This window comes from Trichomycterus rosablanca, chromosome 2 (assembly GCF_030014385.1).
Source record: "Trichomycterus rosablanca isolate fTriRos1 chromosome 2, fTriRos1.hap1, whole genome shotgun sequence".
NCBI classification, from domain to species: domain Eukaryota; kingdom Metazoa; phylum Chordata; class Actinopteri; order Siluriformes; family Trichomycteridae; genus Trichomycterus; species Trichomycterus rosablanca.
In genome coordinates this window covers 3,944,215-3,969,259 of record NC_085989.1, presented here as the reverse complement: position 1 = coordinate 3,969,259, position 25,045 = coordinate 3,944,215, and the positions used below count along the sequence as shown (strand labels likewise).

The window sequence follows — 25,045 nt, the reverse complement described above, 5'->3', positions numbered from 1 at the left end:
TTAAAGCATTCATCATATTGCTCCAAGACAAGTTGTATTTTATCAAGTGTAACCCACATTATATACTACAACTCTTATACTGATACTGCCACCATTTATCATTGCACACCATGCACACATGCCTGTATGAAAGGGATAAATTACGTTTTGTTATTATATAATTGGTTCTGGTCAAAAACCTCAGACTTTGTCCATTATAGTAATCAATGCCCTACTTATAAATCATGACACACTGCTCTCCCCTTCATGAAATTAAACATACTGCTTTTATAGGTAAAATAGTATCGATATTGGTTTTGGCGATACTGACCCTGTATTTACTCTCAGTTACTCTTACTTTCACTAGTCTAATAGCAGATCTTCAAATCATTATTCGCTCAGGACTGTCTTGGATATTGTATATTGATCGGATATTTAACGCGGCCGATGTGGCAATATCCCAAATAACCGGACATTAAAAACGAGTTACGCACTACATAGGGTGTAAGAACCTTTACTGCACACACTACATAGGAAGCCTACATAGGAAATGTGTAACCATTTGAGACACAGCCATAAGTGCTGCGGTACGTAGCTGAGAGGCATTAGCTGGCGTTAGCCGGTTGTTTTCCGCTAGCTGGTATTAATATAATTGGGATTTACACTATAACGTGGTTGTTTTTAAGAACATCAACGACAAATAAGGTATTTAAACCAGCATTCCAATTTGCTTCAAATTCATATCGAGATATTTAGATTTTAGATAGACGTGTAATTTAAAAAGCAGCTTTAGTGGCTAAGCTAGCTAGATAGCATTAAGGCTAATTCGCCGGCTTTTTAACCAAGTCACAATAAACAACGCTAAGCAGCTAGCTAGCCACTAACAAGCTAAGAGTCTGGGCAGGGTAGTATAAGGTAATGCGTATCTTCATGTTTTTGTCCTGCAAAGCTTATTTAACTGCTTTAGGAAGCAAACTCAAAGTGTGTGTGTTTGTGTGTGTTTGTGTGTGTGTGTGTGTGTGTGTGTGTGTGTGTGTGTGTGTGTGTGTGTGTGTGTGTGTGTGTGTGTGAGAGACTGTGAGAAATAAGGCATTGATCTAATGACAGAACTGGAAGGGTGAACTTAACTAGTTATAATATGCTTTCAGAGAATATCTTAAATGTTATGTGGTTGGTATAAACTGTCCAGCAGGCCTTGTTAATCTCATAATGGAAACAATATGCCAAAAGGTAGAGATCTGCACGATTCTCTGTTGTGTAGCTGGTGAACAATAAGAGGACGGTACAGGTCTGAATGCTTGACCCCTTTGGTAAGTCGCTGTGTTAGGTTCACAATTCACTTAGGTTCAAGTCAATTCACAATTATGAATGACCCTGTTTATATTGCATGGGGGTTACCAAATGGTTTAATATTTGAAAAAGAATATGTAAATTATATGCTGTGGCTTTCACCCCACAATCTACATTTCTGAGCCTAATCACTTTTTGACAGCCTGTTTACCACAATCATTAAAATGGCAATTGAGGAAACAACTTTTAGAGGAACAGTTCCCCATCACTCCTGATGTGTTGTTTGGGCTGTGTGATATAGGGATACACTCATCCATTCTTAATGACCACTTATACTGGTCAGAGTCTAGAGTCTATACTGGAAACACTTTCCAATAACAGTATGGACAGGGCATCTCACTAACGGGGACAGTGGTAACCTAGTGGGTAGAGCTTTGGGCTATCAACTGGAAGATTGGGGGGTCAAATCCAGGCTCTGCTATGCAGCCACTGTTGGGTCCTTGAGCAAGGCCCTTAACCCTGTCTGCTCCAGGGGCGCCGTAAAACAAGCTGGGATATGCGAAGAAAGAATTTCATTGTACTGTACACCTGTTTATGTATGTATGACAAATAAAGTATATCTTCACTTTCAAAGTGTGAAAAGACAGAGTACCTGTAACAAACTCAAGTTAACAAAAAGAACCTAGGTGAATATTGGATCTTGGTATCTGAAGCTGTATGATACCACTGTTCTACTACATGACTCCAAGATCCCAGGATAGGGGATGTTGGATGTTAGATTATTATCTCAGACTGCTATCTGAGTCCAAGTAGGTATCCTCTGGGTATTATGGGTTAATTTCCTCTGACAAAAACATTTTTGGTTGACCGACTAATCTAAATCCTTTCTAAGTGTGAAGGAATGTGTGATGCCTGGCAATGCACTGGCAACATATCCAGGGTTTGTTCTTGTTTTGTGCCTAGGGGTTCTCCTTTTAGCTTAGGATCTACCAGAACTAGAATTAAGTGGTTAATAAAGATAACTGATCGAACGTAATGATCTGTGTCTATTGGCAGTAGGCGTCCATGGAGGAGCCTGGGTCTATAGAGGTTACTGTGAAAACTCTGGACTCTCAGAGCAGGACCTTTACTGTTCGGGGAGAGGTAACGATAATACCTATAATAATTATTAAAATATAATGGCATATGACTTTTGATAAACAGCAATGTAAGTATCTAATATTCTTACTGATACTGATCACATCTCATGTTACAGTGGACAGTAAAGCAGTTTAAGGAGCATATTGCTGCATCGGTTGAGATCCCGGTAGATAAGCAAAGACTCATATACCAGGGCAGAGTGCTGCAGGATGAACGGACACTCAGTGAATACAGTAAGTGTCACTGTCTGTGTTCCAATTTATGGGCTGTTACACTATAAGATTGTATAATTAATATTTACACTTACAGGATATAAAATTAAACATGTAGTGATACTCACATTTCTCACATGTATTTTTAATATACCATGGTATTATGTGAATATCTAGTGGCGCGTATACATGCTCTGAGTGGTTTCCTTTGCTCTTCCTCAGATGTTGATGGAAAAGTTATTCATCTTGTCGAGCGAGCACCTCCTCAGACCACTCAGTCTGGAAACGGAGGAGGAGCAGCGCCCGGTTTGTCAGGAGGAGCAGAGGGACGATCCGGTTCTTCTCACTTTTCGACCTCCACCTCTCAAGGAGCGCCTCACGACCGCAATGGCAACAGCTACGTAATGCTGGGCACCTTTAACCTCCCGGTAAACATCATGGACCCTCAGCAGATACAGGTTACTACATTTATTATTTCAGGGTTACTTTAGATGAGGGTGTGCACACAATTCTTTGATGCTTGTTTCAATTCAGAAGTAAAAATTCTTGTTACATTCTTTAAAATTGTAATTGGTCCAAATTGCTTTCTGTTTTAAACTGATCTCGGGAACATTTACACCTGAACTTTAAAGTCAATCCTTTCTGTTTGGCTACAGTCTGTGTTCTTTAGCTGGATGAAATGTCCAGCTTTAACTGGGGGTTTAAATTGCTGCACCTTTTGGTCTTTTAGATGTCTGTGCAGCAGATGATGGCAGGAGTTGGGGAGGCAGGGAGAAACACCAGAGTCAGCACCAGCACTGGGGTAAGCAAACAAGCTCAGTGGCCAACGTTAATATGTATGTATTTATTTCTTTAGGTTAAACTAATGTTTATGTTTATATTTTTGATCACAGAGCAATGGATCTGTAGATGTGCATATCAACTTGGACCAGCCAGTCCAAAGTGAACCAAGAATACGGCTTCAACTGGCTGAAAATTTGTTGCGAGAGACTCAGACTTTGATTCGCAGACTAGAGGTGAAACCTACTGCTTCCTGTTTTTACAGTAGACTTAAAGCCAAACATATGTAGTATTTTTTTATTAGAAGTATCCTGGATACTGTTTCAGGGTCAAGGAAGTGAAGCTCCAACACAGCCGGGTCCTGCAGCTCCACAGTCAGCCTCCACATCCTCCTCAGCAGCACAACCAATGGATACTTCTCCACCTCCACCTTCTACCTCCTCTTCCTCTGCCTCCACACAAACAGAAGGTCCTCCTCACTCTGGACCAAAGTAAGAGAACGCCCCCTCCTTAGTTTAACAATAATGTATTTTTTAAACTTTTGACACTGTTCAGAATTCAAGAGCAGCCAAAAGAAAAAGCTGATTTCTTTTTTTGTTTGTTTTGTTTTTAGTCACCCGAGCCCGTTGGAACTGATGGAGGTTTTCTCAGAGGTGCGAAGGGTGGAGGAGAGACTCAGGCCCTTCGTAGAAAGGACTCACTCCATCCTCGGAGCAGCTGGTTCTGCTGATTACAACAACAATGTATGCAATAAAAATCTTTAATTACACTGACTTAACGCTGTTTTAACCCAAATTTTCATTTTACCTCATGCTTTATCTTACAGTGCTTGCCTTTTTTTTTTTACCCAGACACAAGAGCGTGAGGAAGACCAGCGCACTCTCAACGTAGTCGGCGAGTCCCTCCGCCTTCTAGGAAACACCTTGATTGCGTTAAGTGACCTGCGGTGCAATTTGGCTGCTCAGCCTCCCCGCCACCTACATGTGGTTCGGTCAGTTTCTCACTACGCCTCTCCTGTTATTCTGCAGAGTGGTCTACCACATGTACCAATACCGGTGAGCTGCCCTTTAGAATCTAATAAGCATAAGCACAAAGTGTGGGATTGGTATTTAGAGTACGTTACTGCTGTTGAATGCCGTTAAAAGTAAAAAAAAAATAAAAAATAAAAATAAAAAAATAAAAACCTGCTATGAATATAATTAACGTACCAGTATTAACATACATTAACATACTTATGCATAGTTTGTGTAAATTACTGACAGCCTTGTGCTCAGCAGATGAACATCGGAACCACTGTCACCATGTCTTCCAATGGTAGACAGGCAGGCGAAGGTCAGCCTCAGACTTCTCAACCCTCTGGCCAATCCGAGGACCAAGGTCAGGCACAGCATCCACCCGGTCAAACCAGCGGAGCCAGTCAGCAGCACGGACAGGGGACTCCTCGGGTGATCCGAATTACCCACCAGACTGTGGAGCCTGTGGTCATGATGCAGATGAATCTGGATGGTATGTCTGTGCTTATTGTGTCTGGCCTTAGTTGCAGTTTCAGTGTGAACTATTAACACAGTATATTGTCCAGCCATCCATTCCTGGTCTGTAAGAAACTACCAGAATGCAATAGCGTTGCCAAATTTAAGTAAATGTTCCATCTAAAGAGGCTACTATTATTGGCATGAGTACTTATAGAAGAGAATGTTCTCAGACCTGGACTGGCAGGCATTAGTGTCATGGTAGCCACTGATCTGTGCATTTCTGTGCAACAGATTCAGGCAGTGGAGCTCAGGCCCCAGGCCAGCAGAATCCCAACGCTGTCGGACAGACTGGTCAGTGTCCACTGCTCCTCATAGTCAACAACAAATGCAGACATGTTAACAATAATGCAGCAATCTCTAAAGACTATGAGTGTGTGATGGCTTCATTACTGTGTGCTGTATCTGTCTAAACTATAAACACATTTCACTGTAAATAATCATGAATTTTAATGCATCAAGTGTCACCTTTTTTATCTGAAGTTTGGCTTTTAATAGTCTTCTCATGTCTTTAAAGGATCCACTCCACCTGTTTCCATCCCTGGCTTGCCTCCCGAGTTCATGCAGACCATCGTGCACCAGATTTCCCAGCAGGCGGCTGCTATGGCCACCGCAGCCTCAGCTAGCCAGCACAGCCAGCAGACGGGAACTTCTGGCCCGAACAGAGAAGCCTCAGCTCCTCCTCCCCCTCCTCAAGCAAGAGTCGTCATCACTCGGCCTTCCTTCACCCAGCACGTTCATCAGCCCACTGGCGACAGAGCGACCGCCAATAATATGCGGGGATCCGTGCCGACCACGGGCAGCCAACAGCCTGGGCAGGTAAGTTACAGAATTTTTAACACTTAATGGCCAAACGGCTACAAATTTTCCCTGTAATGAGTTTCAAATCTGCTGAGTCGGGAGGTCACGCAAGGCGCTTGACATCTTGTTGTAAATTCAAACCCCTCATATATAATTTTATCAGCATATAGGTTCATATAATTTCTGAATTACAAGAGACATCATATAGAAAGTGCTTGCACCAAAAGGTACAGCCATGAAAGCTAATATTAGACTTAATTACTTTTACCAGATGTCTGTACACCTACTGTCTCACTGTACTTAACAGCTGACAGCAGGTATTATGGGTCAATGGAATCATTTTGCTTTTTTTCTATAAAAATAAGGCTGTGTAAGCAATACAGTTAAAAGTGGACCAGCCATATTGCTCTTTTAACTGCTCAGGGTGCCAGCTTTTGGGTTCTTTACATCGTTATGTTTTCCCGTTTTTTATATTAAAGATAATTGAATAGTAACCCTGACATCACATTCAGATTTGTGAAGCCTACAACATATCTTTATTTCTGAAGTCTGGCATTTGTGCTAATTTATTTTTGTGACATTTAGTAACCTTCTTTTTAAGTGCCGCTCTTCCCTGTCAATGCGCTTCCATTTGCATCCACTGTTGCTGATTAAATAATTTTCCAGTTTTTATAATTTACCTTCAGTCCGAACTCCCAATATTTGGACTGTTAGTTATCTTAATGCTTTAAAATTCTCACTTCATTTCTTAATTTGTCTCCAGGCCCCCCCTATGGCTAACTCTCCTCTCACTCAGATGATGAGTGGTTTGGTCGGGCAGCTGCTGATGCCGATGCACACAGGTGAGCTGCTCTTTTTCTAATCTTTGACATGCCCAAGTTAATTTAAGCCAAATCGCTCACTGACACTTTTTGTTTCAGGTGATCAAGCATCCACTTCCTCTTCATCCCATACGTTCTCTTTCTCTACCTCCTCGACTACCCAATCCTCTTCAGCCAACACATCTGGACAAACCGGCGCTCAAACTACCACTACAGCCTCCGCAGGCCAGTCACAGCAGGAGGCCACAGGAAGCACCATACCACAGATGCTGGGCTCTCTTTTTGGAGCTCCTGGAGTAGGCGGGAGTGTTTCCGGAGCCTCTCCTTCTATAACTGTGACGCTGCCTGGTGTGCCTGCCTTCATCCAGGGCATGACTGATTTTGTCCAGGTCAGCATTGTTTAGAGTTTTATATAAGGAGCAGTTTAAGTGATTTAGAATCTCGCTGTTGGTTTTATTGCTATGGTGCTCTAATGGGGCTTGTTCCCTCTTTTTTGTGGGAATACTTTACAGTCCCACTTTTTAGCTTTAACAGTTCCTCTCTTTTTTTCAGGCTAATCAACCCGTGTTCCCTCCTCCCCCAAGCCAGCAGCCTCCCCCTGCCCCCTCTGCTCCACCCGCCCAGTCAGCGACTCCCCCGAACCCTTCTCATCCTTCCGGCGGAGGAGGTGACACGCTGAGCCCAGAGCTTTTCACAGGCATAGTGCAAGGTGTGCTGTCCACCATGATGGGCTCTCTAGGGGCTGGCCAGGGGAACAGCGAGAGCATCGCCCAGTTCATCCAGAGACTTTCTCAGACCACCAACCTCTTCACACCTGGAGCCGGAGATGCAGTGGGTCAGTGAGCGTTACTTTAGTCATAGTCATAGTCATACAATTTTAATGTTTCCTATAACAGTCTCATCTCTGTTTGCGTTTGTGGCAGGTTTCTTTGGAGATCTGATGTCTCTGGTGTGTCAGAGCTTTTCCATGGTAGACATGGTGCTGTTGCTGCACGGGAACCCTCAGCCCCTGAGCCGAATCCAGCCTGAACTGTCGTCCTTCTTCACTGAGCACTATCTCCAGGGCCGAGAGCCCACAGACAGCAACATTGCAGTAAGGCTGTTTCACATGGCAGCGCCTCTTTCTGCTGTCTTCACAAACCCATGGACTAAAGGATTAGTAAATATAGAGATATAGAATACCCAATTTAGCTTAGCCAATCCATTGCTGGGGCAGCGTCCAAGGAGGGCGTATATTCGTCTGACATACATTCCCTCCGATGTGTGTGCACAGTCCCCCAATACCATCGTATTCACCCATACTCCTGTGGATTTGCGCATGAGGTCGGCTTAGCATTCAGAGAGCCATGCCCCTATCTCTGAGCTCCTTCATTTTCTGTACAGGCGCCATGGTCAACCAAGGTCCTTACACAGCATTAATAATCCAAGTCTGGTCTTTTCTCACCGAGCAGACTGGAAGCCAATTTTGTCTGCTAGAGGGTGCAAAGCCGAAACTCGAATCCAGTAGCTCAGAGTCTCCAGCACTGGTGTGCTACCCATATTGCCCATTCAGATGGAGCATTACCTGATAATCTAGACATGTATCTGTTATTTTATGCAGTGCACTGCTGCCACATGCTGCCACATGACTGCTTGATTGGATCATTTGCAAACATGAAAGATGTTTAAATACTGTTTGTTAGGTGAAAATCTTGATTTTTCTCTCTAGACTGCTGCAGAAGATCTCATCAATGGGCTTGAAGAGTATATTTCTGAAAGCTTTGTAAGTATACACTTACTTATATACTACAAAAACATCAGGATCTTGTTGACGGTGCACATTGCGATTAAAATGATTGTGTTCCAGTCTACAGTCAGAGTGCGAGAGGGGGTGAACATCATCCAGACCAACATGTCCTTCCTTAGACAACAGTTTACCTGCATGGCAACACACATACTGCGCTGTACAGGTGCTCCATTTATCAAACCAAATCAGTCTGTATCTACAGCAGCATGTGTTGTACTGTCAGAAATGCTGAGTGAGTGCTTTCCTCTTTTCCAGATCATACTTTCGGTCCTCGCTTGCTGTTCCTCTGCACACAGGGTCTGTTTGAATGTCTGGCTCTCAATCTGTACTGTTTAAGAGGAGAGCAGCGGGCTCTTACAGCAGTTATCAACCATCGAATTGTCAGTTCACACCTTCAGTTCTTAAAACATTTTGGTGATTATCAGTCAACATATTGTCTTAAAGCTGTACAAACAGAATAATAGGAGATGTGTGTGTTGTCGTGAACACAGAGAAGGATGTCCGCAGAGGTGAATCCCAGCCTGGTGAACTGGCTGACCAGTATGATGTCCATGCGACTGCATGTGATTCTGGACCACAACCCAGTTACAGAGGACCAGATCCAGCGTTACGTCATCTACACACAGGTCATTTTCTCATAAATGTGCTTCTGTAACCGAGAAAATGTGTCTAAACACAATCGCATATCATTCTGAATGTGTCTTTGTCTTTTACTCTTCAGCCTGAATCTGATGTGAGAGCGGAGTCGGATACTCAGGCCGTCCAGGAGACAGAGAGCCAGAATGTGGAGGTAAGAACATGTGTTAAGAGCTCATGTTTAATACGTGGTGCTGTTTAGGGTTATTTATTAGTGTACAGTTCAGTTCAGATGTCAGAACTGCAGGTAAGATTGGAGTTATCATTATATTGTCGCTAGTGCTCTTTCCCTAAGACCTGATCTCATTCCACCCATTCATGATCACTGCCAAGTTGCCACTGTTGGGGCCCCTGAGCTTGGCCCTTAACCCTCAGTTGCTTGCACTGTTTCTTTTTGTGGATAAAAGCGTCTGCTAATTCTGAAAATGTAAATGTACTAATATTTGTTTAAAAGGTTACAGAAAGACAAAGGAGTTGATTCTCTGCACTATCACTGTCAAATCATGTATACGTTATTGTCTCATTAAATTTGCATTCACCTGATCTGCTTTAAATGTGTTTAATTCACATTGTCCTAATACTGACACCACACGTCGTCTTGGGGTTCTTATGGGGCATGGAAAGCATAGTGGAAAGATGTAATGATATTTGTAGGAGGGTAAAAATGCTTATTCCAGGTGCCCAGGTGGCGCAGCGGGATATTCCATTAGCACACCAGTGCTGAGATTCTGAACTCCTCGGTTCGTTGCCACCTGTCGGCTGGGTGCCATCTAGAATAATAAGTGGAAAAGGGTTCCGTTAAGGGCTGCGCACGGGCCGGAGGAGGCGTGAGCAGCAATATACCCTCCTCAACTGCAAAAAATCGGGGATCCCCAGCAGCGGAGGACAAATTGACTACACTAAATTGGGAGCAAATGGGAGAAAACGCACTTAAAAAAATATTCCAAATCTTCTGCATATTTTGAATGTATGTGAATCTGAAATCAATGGTAAAATGCTGTATATATCTCTTGCATCCTGTATAGTATTAATAACAGAAATCGTCCTATTCTATACTGATTTGAACACATGCCGTTTAAAAAAACATCCCAAATCCTTTCATTTGTCTTTGAATCTTGGGTCTTTAAATCTTTTTTTAATAATAATGACATTGTGACCTATAGATGTCTCCACCACCGGCCACCACGGCAGAGGAAGCCATAGCGTCAGCTGAAGAGAGGACAGATACCAGAGAGCCAGCAACAGAAATCCACCCATTTCACAGACCAGCATCAGCAGATACACGAGAACCTCTCGGCATGATGGCTAACGGCAGGGCGGAAGCTGGCGCAGAGGCAGAGCCATGGGCAGCAGCCATGCCACCTGTAAGACCCCAATTAATTATATATTTACCTACAGTATGTGCTGTGACATTTTGACAGACAACAAAGACCTGAATGACTGAATAGAGTGTTTGTGTGTGTGTGTGTCAGGAGTGGGTGCCCATCATTAGACATGACATGTTGTCCCAAAGGAAAATTAAAGCTCAGCCTCCACTGTCTGATGCCTATCTTCAGGGAATGCCAGCCAAGAGGAGAAAGGTCAGTGCTTACTGTGTATGGTTTTCTCTCAATCACTGGGTTCAATGATTTAAAAGACCCCCGGACAGGATGTCCCAAACATAGCCAATCATGTCTGTATGTAGAGCCTGAAAGGGGCAGTTGTAGCCTAGCGGTTAAGGTACTGGACTAGTAAGCAGAAGGTTGATGGTTCAAACCCACCACTACCAGGTTGCCACTGTTGGACCCTTGAGCAAGGCCCTTAACCCTCAATTGCTTAGACTGTATACTGTAAGTCGCTTTTGATAAATGCGTCTGCTAAACTGCCGAAACTGTAAATGTGAACTTTAAACAGTTGTAGCCCAGCGGGTAAGGTACTGGACTAATAATCAAAAGGTTGCAGGTTCAAGCCCCACCACTTCCAGGCTGCCTCTGTTTGGCCCCTGGGCAAGGCCCTTAACCCTCAATTGCTTATACAATATATTGTCACAGTACTGTAAGTCACTTTAGATAAAAGCGCCACCTGGGAAATTCAGAAAATGTAATTGAAGAAGATAAACTTTATTTGTCACATATACATATACAGATGTACAGTACAATGAAATTCTTTCTTCGCATATCCCAGCTTGTTTGGAAGCTGGGGTCAGAGCGCAGGGTCAGCCACCTTACGGCGCCCCTGGAGCAGACAGGGTTAAGGGTCTTGCTCAAGGACCCAACAGTGGCTGCATAGCAGAGCCTGGATTTGAACCCCCAATCTTCCGGTTGATAGCCCAAAGCTCTACCCACTAGGCTACCACTGTCCCCTGTAAATTGAAGCACTGCTGGGGATTCCAAAAATTGAATTTTATTTGTATTTTAATAATGTAGCTGGAATTAATGCTCAAAACGTATCAGATTTATCATTTGTGTCTTATGTTGAGTGTATAATAAAGATTGCAGGATGTCTTTTGTGTGACATAATTCTGCTGAGAAGGATTCTGTTAATGAACTCTAATATAGAATCAGAAACTGGTTTATTCTCCTACTTGTGTATATTCATTCCTACAGACTGCTCAAGGTGAGGGACCACACCTTTCTCTATCTGAGGCTGTGACTTGTGCAGCCCGAACTGTAGGAGCACGACCCGTCACTACTCCAGACAGCCTGCAGGAGGAGCTGGAGACCCCAGAGCTGCAGGGTGCCTACACACAACAGGTCATTCATTACTGAACGGTTAACCCAAGATATTAGCATACAGAAATAAGATGCAAATCGTTTAGTAAAGTCTGAAGTCGTCTTTTATTTTGCACTGGTGAAACCAGTGACCACTGTGAAAGCTACTGTGTGGTTATACAATCTTTACACGGCTGCTTTGAACCATGCTGACATTTTAATCAGACATGCTCATGAGGTTACACATTGTTGGCAATAACAACAGACAAAGGTTAAGTTGTGTAACTGAAAATATCATATCCACAGTTTCACTGTTTCAAGTTCAGTAGGTAGGCAAAGGCAAACCCACAGACAAATTTCATCTGGCCACTGGCTTTTCCTATAGAGCACATTTACTCAGTCCTATGCAACATTTTGGAAACGTCCTGGTTAAAGTCCATATTTTATTGCTTTTCTATGGGACAGTAAAAATAAAGTAAAATCTAAGGCTAACTCAACTGCATGGAGCAATTTTTTTACATTTTAATGCACAGCTACCATTTATTTGCAAAATTGAAAACTTATGTCAAGTTCACACTACACGACTTTCCCAGTCGTCGGGTCGCTGTACAGTTCACACTACACGACTGGATCTCTTGTAATCGGGAGTCTTTCAAGCCGGTGTGGCTTTCACACTACACGACCGATCGGTGATAGAGGGGTTCACACTACACCATCTATCGCCAACTGGAATCGCAGGCGAGCTTCTCTGGTCTCCCGAACTACGTTCTGTCACAAAATAAACGTGAGAAGTGACGAGGGGTTTAATGACACCACGTCCAAACATGCACGTCAACAAGTAGCGAGCGATCAAAGTTTGTGCGCTGATGTGCAGCGTAAAAACAAAGAGGAAAAATAAATGAATCTGAGTGGATTTGGCTACGCGAGCAGCATGGATCGTTCTATAGTGAGTTGGAGGTTAATAAATATTTTTTGCAATGCAGCGTCGGTGTTCTGTTTCGTAGTGAACGATAAGCTCAGAAATACTGTAAAACTAGTGTGTGCTGATGTATTCTGATATAAACTATATTACGCCCCTGTCCCACCTTTTTACACTCCTCTCCGGCGTTTCCCCTCACACCAAATGTTGCGTTCTCATTGACTGTTCGACATAGCATTCGTTGCCAGTTGGGCGACTCATATCCAGATATTTGACATGCTAGATATATTTCTTCAGTCGCCAAGCGCTCAGCGAGCACTCGGTAAGCCGCTCGGATCGTGTTGTTGAGTAGTTCACACATGGCGATTGAGAGCCGAGGTTCGATCACCGAACAAACGCCGAGTTGCTCCCGAGCCGGCGAGCGAAAATCAGGGCAAAAATCGTGTCGTGTGAACTAGGCATAACTTGCATTTTAAGACCCCAAACAATTATATTTATACCATTAAAGCGAATGACAATTGTGACAATATGATTTAAGCAACTTGGGGTTAATGGCCAGTGGCATCATGATAGTGGTGGGGCTTGAACCAGGGACACTCTTATTACTAGTCTAATAGCTTAACCACTGAGCTACCACTGCCCAAATGTGTTTGCTCATTTGTTCAGGGTAACAGATTTTAATTTTTATTTAAGTATTTTTGATTTGTGTGAAAGCATAAGGTCACCTAGTTCATTATTTGAACACCAAAATGTGCTCCATGTGATTCACTAATTATGCGTTTGTCTTTCTCAGATTAAAAGTGACTTGAAGAAAAGAGTTAATGAAGATCCAGACTACAGCTCGCAGCGATTCCCCAACACGCACAAGGCTTTCTCCGAGGACTCCTAACCATTTTATTTTGCCAATAATTCAAACTGAAATAAGCTGTTAGTTACTGTGGTGATCCTGTAGTCCAGGCAGGGAATAGAGCAGCTGGATCCTTCTGGGGGAAAAAGGATCGACTCGGACTGTGTTTACATGGACGTTATTAGCATCCATCCACAAACACACACACACCAGCAATGCACATGATTTTGTGCTGAACGTCATTATAAAGAATGATTTTTCAATGTTAAACATTTAATGTGAGCACCATAACCTGAATGTGTGCTGCTACTGTGTGAATTATGTGTAACTGCGGTTGCATTTAGCTGCAGCATCCAAAGCAACTTGACAGTTGAGGGTTAAGGGTCCTGTACAATAACCCAGCAGTAGCAACCTGGTAATGACTGGGCTAAATCCAGCAATCTTTTGATTACTAGTTCATTATTTAAATCCTGGAGCTACTATTGGCCCCTGTCGTGTTTTTCTGTAAAAATGGGCCAGCCTCAGTATTTCTACATCTCTTGGTTGACTAATCATGGATAAAAACTGCATAGATTATTTTTTAGATTATGTATTTAAGTACAGAATGAATTGGATTGGGACAGAGCCAGAGATGCCGTTCTGTTGTTGTACTCGCAAGCTTTAACACACGCATAGCACCTACGAGTCTGCTTGCCTCCTGCAGTGTAGCTTCAGGTTGCTTCTTTACCGCTGTGAATTCCTAGAAAGAGCTTTAACACGCACAGAGAATCATGTTAGATGCTCTTGCACCTCAATCTGACTTTAGATGCGCTGGTACAGTGGCATGGAGGTGACTCCCAATCCGGCATTTTTTTCCTTAGACAGGGTCAATTGTGTGTGGTGAGCTAGTGATGGATTGGGGACGTTTGGATGGGCGTTGATACCCGTGATCTGTCATCCTTGTGTCTTTGACAGGGTCAGTGACTGAACGTTCGTCTATAATTGTATCGAAGTGCTTTCCTTTCACAAGTTCCCCTCTGATGACGGACTGACAGGGCATCGTTTATATGCATAGCCGTGCGTTAACGTGTGCAGGCTGTCCATTCCTCTTTATACGTTTTTGATGGATGCTGAAAACGTCCTTGTGAATGCAGCCTCACACTCGTCACTCAGTGTGCAATAGCTTTTCATTATTTCAACACTTCACCTGGGACCTGATTTCTCTTGTGATGGGTTGGTGTCCTTCCTGCTGCATCTGTCATTCGGACTGTACAGTAGTTGTATATTGTTGTAACGGTTTTATTGTGGCAATAATTGCAGCAGTATCATCATGCACACTTAAAACAAACGTGTAAGGATTTCATTAGTCATTACAGATGATGTCAGTTGTCAACATACAGTCAGAAAAAAACATCAATGTCATGGCAGTCCGGATTTCTGCTACTGTTCTTATTCTGTAAATGAATAATTGAAACGTATACCATTTATATAATTTGTTTAGTTGTTAATTGTGAGTTTCTGTACAAAAGAAAGTTCTAAACTGTCACTTTATGCTAAATTACTTTTATCCGGATGACTTTACGTTGTCTGTGATCAGCAACAAACTTCAGTTGAGCTTCAAGGATCCAAATATGGACTGGAAGCCTTTTAGACACCTTTTACACAATCCAAATAATAGTTTCGTAATAACAGTTAGAGTATGTGGGCGCTCGGGTGGCAAAAAGGTAAAGTAGGTTGAGCTTGGTGGTGCTATCGGCCGGAAGGGCTGGCCAAATCAGCCTAGGTGCACTTGTTAGTGCGCTCTCAGTGCTTGTCCTAAGCCCAGATAAAAACTGGAGGGTTGCATCAGTAGGGGAATCTGTCGTAAAAACTGTGCCAAGTCTGGTATGTGCCCAGAGCCACAGTAGCAACCCATATACGTATATGTAACCAACAGCTGCTGTATGTTCATTCTGACACAGCAATTGTCAGAAAACTTTGTTCCAAATATTAGTTGCGGAAAACAAACTGCTGTGACATGATGTGCAAGTACAAATAAATGTAAACTTTTGACTTTAGCTGTAGAAGAACACATCTGGCTTTGTATGGCTAGGTGTTTCACTCACTGACCTGTAAGGGTCTGAGTATATTTAGTTTTCAGTATACAATTATGCTGTAAGATCCTGTAAATCACTTGTGTATTATTATTATTTTACCTGCTATTTACTTTCTTTTCAAATGATTAGTCCTAGCGCCCCTGTCATACGTGACGGTCCTGCAATAAAACACAACCCCAAAAGTCTGGTCCACTAATCTTGACTCTTTTATTCCCTGTATATTCACCTAACCTAATAATGTATGTATAATGTATATGCACCTATTATTATGTAGATGCACTTTGTGGGGATAACATTACTGACTGTAGACTGTTGGTTGCTCTGTACATTTTGTTACCTGTCAATAAGGACTCTCACTGAGCAGATATTATTTGGGTGGTGGATCACTCAATACTGCACTGGTAAATACTGTTTCATTTTACTGGCCTCTTTATTATGAACACAAGCCTTTTTGGTCAGTAACCCCTTTTTACAACTTGAAAACTTGCTAATTGTCCAGTGCAGTACAATAAATAGGTGGAATATCAGCTGTGTGACAGTAAAATTAAATACTGCTTTGAATTAAATACATTACATAGCCTAAAGATTTTAAATTAGATTTATCTATGTAAAACTATAAACAAATTTCCAGGGCCCATATCTGCATATCAGGCAGCCACACACTTGTTTAAGAACCTCTGCTTTAAGGAAATACTGTAAAATAGAGAGGGCCGTGTTGGTGTTATAGCATGCAGCCAGATAAATTAAAACTGCAGGAGATTACACATCATGAGGGTTTATTAGATTTGCCTGAGGACAAATGACATCTGCGTTTTCCAAATTCCTACTGTTGAAAATGAAAGCCTGAAAGAAGGGCGTATTAGACGGCTGCTTTAAGTCTGCACGGGCTGGCTGTCAGCTGACTTGGATCAGGGTGCACATCGTCTCCCACATCGTCTCTCGCAGGGCCAGACCTTCCTGTACTTTATAAACCGTTCACGCCTCATAAAGGCAAAGATCAGCGTACCAACCACAGTTGGAGCATCAGTGTCTCAAATCTCACACTATTACCATAAACAGGATGCCTAACGTGTGTACTACGAACGGTGTAGTCGCAAACTATTGAGCACACGGGATGTGGTTTGGGATGCAGCCAGAAAATAAGTAAGAACGTGTGGAAAGAATGTCACTTCTCACGAGAACAGTGGCATTAAACCGTTTATTAGTCTTTGAACGGTATGAATTGCTGATTTTATGTAGGATTGACCGAAATCTGACACTTTAATCCAAACTGACACAGTACTGTGACAGTATACTGTCTAAACAATTGAGGGTTATGGGCCTTGCTCAGGGGCCCAACAATGGCAACCTGGCAGCAACCTTTTGAGTACTAGTCCAGTACCTTAACCACTATGTTACAACTGCCCTAAAGATATTACCTATGGAAAAGGACACTAGAATTGAATGGTAAGTATATTTCTGACACTCACTTTCAACACTTGTTTACTTAAGTGTCGAGGTTTCAACTTTTCCATTACTGGGGCAGGTTTTGGAAAATTTGTGGTCGTAGCTGCACTTGATTTCAGCAGTATTTATACAGCTTGAAGCTCAACGGCATTAAACTGATTATAAGTCTTTGTATGGAATGAATTACTGATTTTATGTAGGATTGACCGAAATCTGAGGAAGCGAAAGTGAACATTTACATTTTCAACATTTAGCAGATGCTTTAATCCAAACTGACTTACAGTACTGTGACAGTATACTGTCTAAGCAATTGAGGGTTAAGGTCCTTGCTCAAGGACCCAACAGTGGCAACCTGGCAGTGGTGGGGCTTGAACCAGCGACCTTTTGATTACTAGTCTAGTACCTTAACCACTAGGTAACAACTGCCCTAAAGGAAAAGGACACTTGAATCAAATGGTAAGTATATTTCTGACACATTCACTTTAAAGACTTGTTTACTTAAGTGTTAAGGTTTCAACTTTTCCAGTACTGGGGCAGGTTTTTGTGGTCGTAGCCGCGCTTGATTTCAGCTGTATTTATAAGCAGCTTGTCTGATGGCTTTTAATGAATGGTTGCTGGCCTGGCGAGACTAACTTAAATAATTCTGAACCAAGACAGCCTTTATAAGTTAATAAATCCATGGTGGTGCTTAAGCTTTACAGTAACCAGAATAGAAGCAATGAGATAACATGCCAATCCTGCAGTTATGAGTTTCAGAGCATCGGTTGATGTATTGCCGCCAGAGAACGTTTGAATGACACACAGAACAGTATCATGTCAAATCTATTCAACAACATAGAACTGTGTTATACTTGAACTTCTGTTTCGTTACTGCTGTCAAACGTACAGTTCTTATCCATATTCATGGCTGTCTCAACTTCTCCAAGTCTATTATTCCTTCCGTAGGAGAACGTCTTCCATCCCCGTCGAGAGCGGCGCGTTCCTCCCTCTACCTGCCGTGTCTGTGCTATGTGCGGCGCTCCTTAATCTCGAGCCTGTCTGAAGGAAGACAGGAACAGTGGGAGCAGATTAAACGCTGGTCGGTCCTCCTGAAGCCCCAGGGCCACCAGAGCTCCTGCTAGCAGGGACGTCACTTTCGGCAGCACCGGTGGCTGAGCCTGCATTACCTGCAAGATTCAAAATATAGACTCAGCATCTGCTGTGAGATTTATCAACATCTATTACAAAAAAATCAAGACAAGCACTTTAAGCAAAAGAATGTTCCACCTTTTCAACTTTATGGCATTGAATGAGTCCATTAGATCCCAGGTAGAAGGTAGAGAATGCATCAAAGGTCCTGCCAAAACAATCAAAACAAACGTTTAAAGACACAATCACTGTCAGGGCCATGCAGAACTCTTCCTTGTCCCTAAACTCTGGTTTATGTGGAAAATATGCTGCAAATATACTGATTACATGTTGATTACACTGATTAAAAAGGTTCATGTTAAATTTTTGTGTAAAAATATGGTGGTATTGTTGTTATAACAATTCATGACCCATATTGTTCAGTGCTCATTTATCTATTAATGCACCTGCAACATCAGCATCCCACCTGTAAAACTGGCTTTTGTCTTTCTTGTAGAAGCGGAGGAACAGGGTGTGAAAGGGCAGACCCTTGACTCTCCAGCGTGCTTTGATGGAGCCGTCCTCAGGGTGCTTGGTTAACTTCAGCACCTCCAGCCGTGCGTCGGCGTAATAACACAGGCACAAGATTCTCCACAGCGTCAGACTCAGCTGGTACGCTACCCGACCTCTGAGAAACGAGCACAAAAAGGAATTTATTTTCCACAGCAAAAGGGTCAGTACCATCATCGCTGAACACACGCTGACCCAAGTGTGCTGAAGCCCGGCCGTGTGAGTGGAGTGAGAAACAGTGCAGACCGTTGGCCAAAGGTAATTGAGTCGGTCTTCTTCTAGACCTTCATCAGTGGTCACAGGACGCTGCCCACGGGGCGCTGTTGGCTGGATATTTTTGGTTGGTGGACTATTCTCAGTCCAGCAGGGACAGTGAGGTGTTTAAAAACTCCAGCAGCACTGCTGTGTCTGATCCACTCATACCAGCACAACACACACTAACACACCACCACCATGTCAGTGTCACTGCTGTGCTGAGGATCATCCAGCACCTAAATAATACCTGCTCTGTGGTGGTCCTGGGAGAGTCCTGACCATTGAAGAACAGCGTGAAAGGGGGCTAACAAAGCATGTAGAGAAACAGATGGACTACAGTCAGTAATTGTAGAACTACAAAGTGCTCCTATATGGTAAGTGGAGCTGATAAAATGGACAGTGAGTGTAGAAACATGGAGGTGGTTTTAATGTTATGGCTGATCAGTGGTGAGTGAAAGTGTCAGAGGGGGCGTGATAGACTTCGCCTATTGTTGACCAGCAAGGAGAGTATAGCAGAGCACCAAAGCCTATGGTGATGTGAAGCTTGGTGGATTGTGGACAAAGTGATTTATGGCAGACCCTGGATTAGAGCTTACCATCCAATCCTGATTTTTTTCTCTCTACAGCCACATTTATTTATATATTCAGGTATGAATGCTATGTAAATCTTACCTGGTTTTGGTGTTGAGAAGGCCGTTAATGAACTCCACATCAATAGAATACATGCTGTAGTCATGATTCTTCAAGAAAAACCTGGGAAGCTAAAAGACAAGACAGAAAGACTTGTTCAAAATGTTTTTAAATACATCAGAAAAGACCAGAAGCAGATGCATCAAAGACCCAAAGAATTACCTCCATCCTAAGCTTTTCGTACATCACAGCCAGTTTCTCCTCATTCTCCATGTCCTTCTCGCTAGAACCTCTCTGTGTGTTTTGCATCTCCGCATAACTGTACAGAGAGGTGTACGAAGTCGGAAGATCTTCATTCGCATCGTATCCTGTCCTCAGGTTATCCCCCGGCATGGGCGCAAACTCCATCCCAGGACAGTGAAAGCAAAAGAAACGCGACCCCAACGTAAACGGAGCAGGACATCCCTCGGTCTCGAATAAACTCCTAAAAGAGCTCTGTTCTGGATCAGGCTTGGTCTCAGTCCTTAACTTTCCAATAACACTTATGTCATCTTCTCTTCTCCCATCGACGGTGGTTAACAGGAAAGGAAAGTCAGCGGGCTTGTTAGCTCCCCAAGCCAGCAGCTCGCTAAGCTTAACCTGTCCGAACAGGGGAACCTCAACCAGCGTAGGCTGATCTTCGGATTCCCTGGGTTTAAGCAGCACACACATGCTGACAGTCTCCTCCCAATCTTCCTCTGCACCCTGGCACCCATGATTTATGGTATGAGAAAGGTATGGCTTCTGGGCGAACTGGTAATGTAGGTTGTTTGGTGGAGCCAAAGCCCATGTTGCACTTCTCAGCGATCTAATGTTGCCATTCAAGACAGTCTGTAATTAAATACAGGGAGTTTTTTTTTAATAAGAAATCAAAAACAACATTCAGTTTAACATGGGAGAAAAAAGCACTTATATTACCTGCCACACACTCCAGCTATGTTTCGGTATCAGCTGCCTGCCACCGTGGCTCCTGATACATCCCACCCAAAATGACACACCCCCTCTGCACACAGCCATTCAGGACAGGCTGCTCTGGAATCTTACAGCACTAGATCACCAAGCGGCTGGCATAAAGATGGAAATCAGCAGAAGTAATTTTTTTCTGTGTACTCCTCAGTCTGTGTCCCAGCACCTCTGCAATGCAGTCACACAACCCTGCAGCAGAAAACAAAAACAAAGAACTCTTGTACCACAATACCACAAAAAGCACTAAATTATCTGATGAGTTTCACATCTAAACATGCTTACTGCACAAATATCAATTTCAATTCTATATTACACAATACTATTTGCAGTTCTCAACTCTTTTGCCATTGCTAATGTGGTTTTCTATACATGTATATTATGTATGATAAATATGTGTCATCTTTACATCAGTATACTGCCTACATAGGGGGTCAAGAGTCAAAAAACAACTAGTGATTTTCTCAAATATGATCCAATGTTTTTTATTACGAATCTTAAACCTCAAAGCTATGCAGCAACAACTTAAATCAGAATCAGCTTTATTCGCCAAGTATGTTTACACACACAAGGAATTTGTTTCCGGCTGTTGTTAGCTCTCTACAGTTTACAAACAATACAATATACAGACAAGACTATATGTAGACAATGTACAAATTTACATGTTCAGCAGAATTTGCATATGTACAAAAAAATATAAAAATAGCATAAGATAAACAGTAAAGTTAGGTAATATAATATATATTATATATATAATATAATATAATAGTATTATACAGCATGTATAAAGTTCAGTGTGGCATGTAGACAACAGTAAACAGCAGTTCAGTTTTAGTTATTAATGAGTTTGATGGCATTTGGAAAAAAAACTGTTACAGTGTCTGTTTGATTTTGTGTGCAGGGCTCTGTAGCGCCTGCCAGAGGGTAGAAGGTTAAAAAGTTCGTGTCCAGGGTGTGTGGAGTCTGTAAGGAGGAGTCTGTAATAATTTTTTCTGCCCAGTTTCTGATCCTAGACCAAAGAGAATCAGAAAGTGCTGACTGGCATGGACTTTCCTTCACAGTCATGTGACCTGAAACCTCATCGATCGAAGACAGAGAAAGCCACGCATTCAGTAACATCACAAGATGCTCTTGGGAATACTGTAAAATCATGCTGGGGTAGAATGGACTATCAGATTTTGCTCGAACACCGCCACAAAAACCGGTGAATTTCCAAAGATTTAACGTTTCACTGCAATTGTCACACTGGTTTTATAATTTGTAATAAAAACATTGTATTGAATTTGAGAAAACTTATTAGTCACAATAGAAGCATGTTCACTAGTGGTCTCAGATTTTTGGCCCGCACTGAATATGACATTATTTGTTTTACTTTAAATCAAATCACAGCTGTGATTGCATTCAGTAACATCACAAGATGCTCTTGGGAATATTGTAAAATCATGCTGGAATAGAAAGGACTATCAGATTTTGCTCAAACTTGTGGAGTGCAGTCATTATGGAAAAAGGCGGTGAATTGTCAAACTGCACAATAGAAGCATGTTCACTAGTGGTCTCAGATTTCTGGCCCGCACTGAATATGACATTATTTGTTTTACTACAGATAAAATCACAGCTGTGATTCGGTCACAGCTCCAGCTTGTGCTGCAGAGAATCACAGCTGTATTATTATTCACGATGACCTAAAGTGTTTTACTGTTTTAATAGAACAATTTTACAAGGTGAAGAAAAAGAAGAACAACACAATGTTGAATAAACACAAGCAACTATTGGTTACGAGTCTTGCTAAAGGACCCAACAGTGGCAACTTGGTGGTGGTTTGTTAGTTTGTTTGTTTATTAGGATTTTAACGTCATGTTTTACACTTTTGGTTATCTCCAATTAGCGGCACGGTGGCTCGGTGAGTAGCACTGTTGCCTCACAGCGAGAAGGTCCTGGGTTCGATCCCCAGGCGGGGAGGTCCGGGTCCTTTCTGTGTGGAGTTTGCATGTTCTCCCCGTGTCCGTGTGGGTTTCCTCCGGGAGCTCCGGTTTCCTCCCACAGTCCAAAAACGTGCAAGTGAGGTGAACTAGAGATACTAAATTGTCCATGACTGTGTTTTGAGATTAAACTTGTGAACTGATTAATCTTGTGTAATGAGTAACTACCGTTTCTGTCATTAATGAAACTAAAAGTATAAAAAAACATTAAAATCCGAATAAATAAATAAAGTATCTCTAATTCACCACACTTGCACGTCTTTGGACTGTGGGAGGAAACCGGAGCACCCGGAAGAAATCCACACGGACACGGGGAGAACATGCAAACTCCACACAGAAAGGACCCGGACCGACCTGGGGATCGAACCCAGGACCTTCTTGCTGTGAGGTGACGGTGCTACCCACTTAGCCACAGTGCCGCCCCATTTGGTGGTGGTGGGGATTACTAGTCCAGTACCTTAACCACTAAGTCACCACTGCTACATCAGCTGTTGCTGATCAGTGTGTACTGCCAAACAGCCTTGCCATCGAGAAGTGCACACAACACATCCACTACAGTTAGTAATTGTACACCCACGAAGTGCAAGTGTACACAGCAACATATGAGCTACAGTCAGTGGTTGCACACCACCAAAGTGCAAGTTTACACAGCAACATATGGGCTACAGTGATTGTATACCCACTATTGCCTCTATATGGGAGGTGTAGCTCATAAAATGGCCAGTGAATGCACACACAAAATAGGTGAATGCATTTAAGTGCTCTACAAGCAGGTCAGGGGACTGTCAGTGCTCTTATTATAGTCTAATTATAGTCACAACATTGCTGGAATTGCGACTAATAATCAAAACAGTCGTTTTTTATCAACACGCTAATTAAAATACCTCAGACTTACTAGCGTTAGCATTAGCCACCGTCATATTGAGCATTAAGTTGTTAGCACGTTAGAATCAAGTTAACTCCTCTAACCACCCTACTATTCACACTTCTTTTTGTAGTATAAACAAACCTGTTAAACCGCAGTCTTCTGGAGTAACTTCAATCCAGCAGCCGGCTCTGAAATATCAATATTGTTGTACAGGAATCTAATGTCACATCTCTCCAAATGTCCTTCACCGAAGTGCCAGTGCGCATGCGCAAACTACACAGCCCGCAGTTCTAGAAAAGGCGGTGTTTCATTCACAAGTGAAACCAACGAGTTCAGTTCAACTTCGTCTACAGATTAAAAGTCATTCAAGCATTCCTTGATTTTATATGGGCGGCACAGTGGCTCGGTGGGTAGCACTGTCTCCTCACAGCAATGAGGTCCTGGGTTCGATCCTCAGGCGGGGCAGTCCGGGTCCCTTCTTTGCATGTTCTCCCCGTGTCTGTGTGGGTTTCCTCCGGGAGCTCTGGTTTCCTCCCACAGTCCAAAAACATGCACTTAGGTTAACTGGAGACACTGAATTGTCCTTGTGTGTGTATGTCTGCCCTGCAATGGACTGGCGCCCCGTCCAGGGTGTTACTGTGTTCCTTGCGCCCATTGAAAAGCTTGGATAGGCGGTTAAGAAAGTCAGTGAGTGTATTTTATATACATTTGAACATGTCTAATTCCCCTAACTACATTGTCAACCGGGCGGCACAGTGGCTAAGTGGGTAGCACTGTCGCCTCACAGCAAGAAGGTCCTGGGTTCGATATGCAGGTGGATTGGTCCGGGTCCTTTCTGTGTGGGGTTTGCATGTTCTCCCCGTGTCCGCGTGGGTTTCCTCCGGGTGCTCCGGTTTCCTCCCACAGTCCAAAGACGTGCAAGTGAGGTGAATCGGAGACACTGAATTGTCCATGACTGTGTCCGATATAAACTTGTGAACTGATAAACCTTGTGTAATGAGTAACTACCGTTCCTGTCATGAATGTAACCGAAGTGTAAAACATGACGTTAAAATCCTAATAAACAAACAAACAAACATTGTCAACCTCTGCCTCATGCTCAGCTAAGTTGCTAGCCAAGTAGGACTTCTATAGAACACCTTTATTTGTCCCATATACATATACAGATGAACAGTACAACGAAATTCTTTATTCTTTATTTGTGTATCCCAGCTTGTTTGGAAGCTGGGGTCAGAGCACAGGGTCAGCCATCGTACAGCGCCCCTGGAGCTAGAGGGTTAAGGGCCTTAATGCTCAAGGGCCCAACAGGGACTGCATGGAAGCTGGGATTCAAACTCTCAACCTTTCAGTTGATAGCCCAAAGCTCTACCCCCTAGGCTACCACTGTTCAATCACATGACACATGACCAACACATTCTCTGACACATGACACATTCTTCATGCATGGCTAAAGTGCCCAACCTGGTCTCAGTAGTGGTGGGCTAACAGAGTAAACTGCTGAGCCACTTGAGTGATTCATTCTTTTTTTTTTTTATTTGTGCCACCTCTTGCCATGCATTTATTTTTGCTAACCCTTTAATCCCAGTTACAGTTGTAGTGGGTTCTGCACTATGCAGGACTACACCCGGGGCAGAGCAAATCTCACTCACATATCCACTGACCCACCCACACTGGGCCAGCACC

At 42.9% G+C, this 25,045-nt stretch overlaps 2 protein-coding genes across 2 annotated transcripts; one reads left to right on the top strand and one right to left on the bottom strand.

Annotated features, from left to right (window-relative positions):
• The first annotated feature begins 652 nt into the window (after positions 1–652).
• bag6l (BCL2 associated athanogene 6, like) lies at positions 653–15,701 on the top strand. Its single transcript, XM_063010185.1, has 24 exons — positions 653–684; positions 2,326–2,412; positions 2,525–2,642; positions 2,844–3,079; positions 3,352–3,423; positions 3,515–3,637; positions 3,729–3,892; positions 4,015–4,144; positions 4,253–4,456; positions 4,679–4,907; positions 5,448–5,749; positions 6,495–6,573; positions 6,652–6,941; positions 7,105–7,387; positions 7,476–7,645; positions 8,261–8,314; positions 8,399–8,501; positions 8,594–8,718; positions 8,830–8,964; positions 9,060–9,128; positions 10,138–10,338; positions 10,447–10,554; positions 11,560–11,706; positions 13,377–15,701. The coding sequence occupies exons 2-24, from the start codon at positions 2,335–2,337 to the stop codon at positions 13,470–13,472; spliced, it is 3,516 nt and encodes a 1,171-aa protein (XP_062866255.1). The 5' UTR covers positions 653–684; positions 2,326–2,334; the 3' UTR covers positions 13,473–15,701.
• Positions 15,702–16,689: 988 nt separating this feature from the next.
• c2h6orf136 (chromosome 2 C6orf136 homolog) lies at positions 16,690–23,593 on the bottom strand. The gene is made up of 7 exons (XM_063010196.1): positions 23,504–23,593; positions 20,471–20,707; positions 19,736–20,383; positions 19,556–19,644; positions 18,546–18,746; positions 18,218–18,287; positions 16,690–18,117 (listed from the first exon to the last, which is right to left on the bottom strand). Exons 2-7 carry the CDS (start codon positions 20,567–20,569, stop codon positions 17,974–17,976), a joined length of 1,251 nt encoding a protein of 416 aa, XP_062866266.1. The 5' UTR covers positions 20,570–20,707; positions 23,504–23,593; the 3' UTR covers positions 16,690–17,973.
• Positions 23,594–25,045: the final 1,452 nt, after the last annotated feature.